This window comes from Pongo pygmaeus, chromosome X (genome assembly GCF_028885625.2).
Source record: "Pongo pygmaeus isolate AG05252 chromosome X, NHGRI_mPonPyg2-v2.0_pri, whole genome shotgun sequence".
Taxonomy (NCBI): Eukaryota; Metazoa; Chordata; class Mammalia; order Primates; family Hominidae; genus Pongo; species Pongo pygmaeus.
In genome coordinates this window covers 116,699,394-116,705,393 of record NC_072396.2, presented here as the reverse complement: position 1 = coordinate 116,705,393, position 6,000 = coordinate 116,699,394, and the positions used below count along the sequence as shown (strand labels likewise).

General features: G+C 42.7%; 1 protein-coding gene across 1 annotated transcript in view; it reads right to left on the bottom strand.

Moving 5' to 3' along the window:
- Positions 1-300: 300 nt before the first annotated feature.
- RTL4 (retrotransposon Gag like 4) overlaps positions 301-6,000 on the bottom strand; it is a 379,550-nt gene continuing 373,850 nt past the window's right edge. Inside the window, exon 3 of the mRNA XM_054471097.1 lies at positions 301-3,322. Within this exon, the coding sequence (XP_054327072.1) occupies positions 2,161-3,093 (933 nt within the window). The 5' untranslated portion in view covers positions 3,094-3,322 and the 3' untranslated portion in view covers positions 301-2,160. The remainder of the gene's footprint in view (positions 3,323-6,000) is intronic.

Here is a 6,000-nt window from a genome sequence, read left to right as displayed (position 1 = left end):
TTGATTTGGAGCACCTCAACAAGGAACCCCCAGAAGTGGAGGGTGAACTGAAGTTCATAGCCCTGGATTGGTTATATTTTCTGAGAGGCTATGAAGTCTGAAGATTTCTAAGGAAAGAAGGTAATGTTGCTGCAAAGAGAAAATCCAAACAGGAAATAAAATGATATATCTCTGGGAAAGAACCCAAAATGATGAATTGTGAACCTAAAATAAGGAAAGATTGTTGATTAAGCCAACTGAATGCTCCTACCAGCATTCCAAGACCATACTGGGTTTGGTAAGGAAAGTGACTAGAGGCCATGAGGTCAGTCCTTTATTATAGAATTGATGGAGGTAGAACAAGATACTTCCAGGTAATTTCAGAGTCACTGTAATTTCAATAGCTCTACTTGCTAGAGGATCTCATACAATCCCAGTACTATAGTCGGAATTTCTTAGCATAACTGGAATATGTTAACTCAGGTCTCTGTTGTGGGAGCATATAGAGTAATGTGGTTGTACAGCGAGCCGTTGTTAAAAGAAACCCTTCGTGAATGCAAATAAGAATTGGCACAGTGGCTAGCAAGGCACAAGGTGAAAATATCTATTTATTGGTGCTACAGAATCAGAGTAGTAAGGTCCTAGCCAGGTTTAAGTATTGTCAAAGTTAGCATAATTCTCCAGAAACAAAGCCAAAGTACAATGGGATTTCATGTTCTGAGAGGCCTTGATGGTTGCTAGGGAATATGTGATTACTGATATTTCTCCAGGATATCCATTTTGGGGACATACATCAGCAACAAGAAGCAGGGAACAGAGGGCTGATAATTACCAGCAGTGATCATTGCTAAATAGTTTTAACATTTTAGGGAGTTGTGCCTTTCTAGCATAACACTACTTTTGTTCAGAAGCATCAGAAATCTACACAAAGCTGGTGTGTACCAAGAGTAAAACATAAGCAATAAAACTCCGACTTCCTGAGTTTTGTGCACAGATGGTTTTAATGTATGTGCCCCAGGATTTTTCAGATGAGATAGTGTAGGAAGTTGTTTGCCATTCATTGTTTTTTAAGATCCTCAATTAGATGAAGGACCTCAGATGTGGTCCATAAAGGTAGAGCTCAATAGCAATGAGTAGTAATCCTAGATGGTGACTACATTGAAGCTTCTAGAGTTAGAAACTACTGCAGGGTCTGGCTGTCAGTCTTCAGTGGAGATTTATTTGGCCAGGTCCCTTGTCCAAGGCAGCAAGGACATGCTACAGACACAGTAATTATGACACACCATCCCCAACTCTCACTAAATACCTTTCAGAAATCCTTATCCTAGAGCATATTGACTTGGCTATAAGACATGCTGGAACCTCAAGTAGGGTTGTTGGAGAAGAGAGGAGTAAGCTGGAATTGGCGGGCTTGGCTAAAAGCATACACCTGCCTGATGGGCTAGCCTGCAAAGAAAGGGACCAACAGTTCCAAGCAGTGTTCAGATGCCCATTCAATCTGGTTTGTAAATAGCCAGGAGGTTCTGTTTGTTGGGAAAGCATGAGTCTTTAGATGGAAACAAAACATATAGCTCTATGGAAGGGTGGCAGAGCTGTGGTTCCAGGAAGGTTGATTTATGCTGAAGGTAGATCCTAGACAATAGGTGAAGCATGGTCCAAACTCTAGGAGGAGAATATTAGCAGAATATAGGAATGTCATTTGGACTTCAGCCAAAGGTTCTAAGCCAACAGGAAATTAGGATACAGATCAATAAAGGTGAAGGTAAAAGTCTTGGGCTCATTTCTAGGCACACAAGATTCAGGATTTGAGCCACAAGCTCAACCCAGATGTCACCCATTGGTCAGGATAAGGTTCCCAATGTGCTTCCAGTGTTATTTTCATTGGCTCAGACCAGGCAAAGTTTTGCCTGCAGGTTTTTGGTGCTCTTGGAGAATTAATCCCAACTGCAGAAAGTGCCTGTGAATTGTTTTCATCATTCTTGGGTTAGGTTTCGTGAGGGGTAATTTGCCAATGAACAAGATCTGATTGTTTAAATTCCCCAAAGCGTGTCAGTTCATAACTGCCTATGAAGTGGTGTCACAGTTCCCCATCTGTATTTTAAAAGTTAATGCAGGATATAAATAAGTAAGGCTGGGAGTGAGAGGGATGTAAGTTTAAAAAGTGACTTTCCTGGTCTCCTCTTACTGGTGAGCTGTGTTATTTGTCGTTGCTGGAGCTCGAGAACGTTTGGCAAGGCAATCTCTTGTGAAGTGACCAGATTGGCTGCAGTAGAGGCACAACTGAGTTTCTTGCTGGTGGGCTCGTTTGGCTGGGGTGAGAGGCTGCTGGCCTTCTCGCAGCTGTATAGGCCCTTTCTTGGGTGGTGGATCTGTGGGGCTAAAGAGGGCTTGGTGTTGGATCAAGGAAGCCAACAATGGGAGCTGGGTCTCTGACTGTAGGAGCTCTGGCCTGTCACTGTGTTTCTTGTCCAACTGAATGCACTGAGTGATCAGGTCTGGAAGATTGTCCATCATATCAGTGACACTCTCTTCATCCTGGTTGGGATCAGCTAGTGCCTTTTCGAACTGACCACTCTGATTGGTTTCATTACAGATCAGATTTTGAGCAAGGAGGTGGAAAGTAGTAGGGTCCTGTTGAGAGGAGTTGTCCCTTTTGTCAAACTTAGCATTCATCAGAGGGTTCATTTCCTGTTTTGTGGGTTTACCAAATGACTGCTGGAACTCAAGAATAAAATTCTCATATTGCTTCAGTAAGGTACTCTTGTCAGGCCCAGATATGATCTCACAACTTTCTAACTGCTGAGATAGGTAATCAAAAAAGAGTTTGATCTGGGCGTCATTTGCAGGATTAGAGATTTGGAGAGCTGTCAAGTAGGTAGTCACCTGAGTGAGGAACTCTGAGCAATTGGCAGGGTCACCATGAAACTGGGTGAGATGCTCAAATGAGTATGGTACAGGCATCACTGTGGTGGCTAGGGCAGGCATGACTTGACCCCTTTTAGCAGTGTTCTCCGTGGTTGGATGCTGCATTTGAGGCCGCAGAATCAGATTCTCTGCCTGAAGAAAGGAGGGCTCTACCTGCATGGTAGGTGGCGATTTCATGCACTTCTCCATTATATCTCCTGGAATCAGGTGGGATTGAGCAGAATTGAGTACTAGTACTGGAAACCAATGGAGACAGTGGATTTGCTCTGTGATCAGAGAGGGAGTGTCATGATCAAGTAGCCAAAGCTGTTAGCTGTGAAGAAGACACTAGGAGATGCTAACAGCTGAATTGGAGAGATGCCAAAAAGTGTTGTCTGCCACTCAATGTTGCCTCTTCCTCATGGAAAAGGCCAATGTTCTGCACATTTGGAAGAAATAAGTTACCTTAGAACACGTAAAGGACTTGGGATTAAGAAGATATATACAACAACAGTCACAGTACCTTTCTCTCCTCCCTCCTTTTCCTTGTAATATAAGAGCAATTTGCCCTCTGACTAAACCTTTGTTCTAAAGCAAGCTTGGTCAACCTGTGGCTGGTGGGCCACATGCAGCCCAAGATGGCTTTGAATGCAGCCCAACACAAATTTGTAAACTTTCTTAAAACATTATGAGATTTTTTGTGATTGTTTTTTTAAGCTCATCAGGTATCATTAGTGCTAGTGTATTTTATGTGTGGCCCAAGACAATTCTTCTTCTTCCAATGTGGCCCATGGAAGCCAAAAGATTGGACACCCCTGTTCTAAAGTATCTTTTTTCCATCAGAGAGTCAAAGAATTTGACAACCCAAAGTGATCTCAGGTGATTATCCAGGCCAAATTCATAATTTTGCAAATAAGAAAACAGAGACCCAGAGATGTAAAGATGTTTTCCCAAGGTCACACAGCCAGTTAATATCACAGCTGGCATGCTCATCAGGATTGTTGTCCAAATGGCAGTTCCCCCAAGACCGTAAATGTGCTCATTTGCATATACTGCTTGGACATGATGACGGTTCATGTACCTGGCTCCTCAAAATGTGATCTGTGAACAAGTGGCATTGGCACTACCAGAAAGGTTGTTAGAAATGCAGAATCTTGGGTCTCACTCCAGAACTACCAAATCATTTTTCACACTTTAATAAGATTCCCAAGGTGACTAGAATGTGTGTTAAAGTTTGAGAAATGCTGCTCTAAAGAGCACTTAGTGTGAACTGGAATAATCACTGGTTGGACTTGACCGTTAGTGCCCCAAGCCTAGCCTGCATTGCTGTGGGGATATGATTCCTGTGATGGCAGTTAATCCATGTTTTCTATCTTTCCAGTCCCTGTCTGAGGTCACAATTTCTTGCCATGGAAATGATTAAGATATCGCAGGCAAGACTAAGAGGTAAGGTTGAGAACCTAGCAAACAAGAACTGAATATTCTTAAAATTAAAAAGATCAAAATGTTCAGCAGTCTTTCCAGCATTGATAACAAAAATAAAGCAACCAGTAAAAGTTAAAAACAACCCCAAACATATGGCATAGCAGTTGAACTATTCTGCACTTCAATTCCTCTCATTGCCCTTTCCTTGTGTAGCATGCTATTTAAATATATTTAAATTGTCCACTGGTGGGAAAAAATGATGTATCATTGAATCTTTTTAAATGTAAGACTTGATTTCCCTAGGTTTTATTTGATGGCTCATTTTCTCTAGACCTATGAAAAAATTATTGGAAGACGAATAGTATAAGATTGGAGGCCAGAAAAATGAATCCAACCACCAGCATTAATCAGTTGGATGACCTTGAAGAACTCATTTAGGTCTCGGTTTCCTTTTTTACATAATGAAGATTACTTTTTATTTATTTATTTTTTTTAGACAGAGTCTCGCTCTTGTCCCCCAGGCTGGAGTGCAATGGTGCAATCTCGGCTCACTGCAACCTCCGCCTCCCGGGTTCAAGCGATCTCCTGCCTCAGCCTCCCGAATAGCTGGGATTATAGGTGCCTGCCACCATGCCCGGCTAATTCTCGTATTTTTAGTAGTGACACAGTTTCACCTTGTTGGCCAGACTGGTCTCAAACTCCTGACCTCAGGTGATCTGCCTGCCTCTGCCTCCCGAAGTGCTGGGATTACAGGTGTGAGCCACTGCGCCTGACCGGGATTACTATTTTGCTTACCTCAGAAGGTGGTTATATCAATGAGATAACAGATTGGTGCTCTGAGTGGCAAAAAATGAAAGATTTACTTCTAAAATGTTTCCAATGTAGATGAAAAATGCGCAGTGGAGAGGCTCTGCCTTTATCACATATTGTCGAAGTAGGGAGATACTATCATACCCTCCTTTTTTTCTTCCTTTCCATATCTCACCCTTCTAATTTCCTGATCTGTCTTCCAGACATCTTCCACTTCCCAGATGTCCATCAATGAGTTCATTACTGCCATTCCAGCTAGGTGTCAACTTATAGCTAAGATGTTGTTCAATAAGGGTTAATGATTGGCCTTTCCAGGCCGGGCATGGTGGCTTACGCCTGTAATCCCAGCACTTTGGGAGGCCGAGGTGGGTGGATCACGAAGTCAGGAGATCAAGACCATCCTGGCTAACACGGTGAAACCTCATCTCTACTAAAAAAAAAAAAAGAAAAAAAAAATTAGCTGTGCGTGGTGGCACGTGCCTGTAGTCCCAGCTACTCGGGAGTCTGGGGCAGGAGAATCGCTTGAACCCGGCAGGCAGAGGTTGCAGTGAGCCAAGATCATGCCACTGCATTCCAGCCTGGGTGACAGAGCAAGACTGTGTGTCAAAAAAAAAAAAAAAAAAAAAAAAAAGTCTTTCCCAGGGCATTTGCAGTTCACTCAAACTTTAATGTCATAAGAATCAACTCAGACCCAGTCCCTAGCAATTCTGATTCAATAAGTCTGGGATGGATCCCAGGAATCTGTATTTTAACAAGCTGGCCCGTTGATTTCTGATGTAGGTGGCTCTTGTGCACAACACTGTCCAGATAAATCTCGAAGAATAAAGCATTATTAGCAGTATCACAGAGAAGTAGGGATGGGGAGGGGACATATTTGTAGGT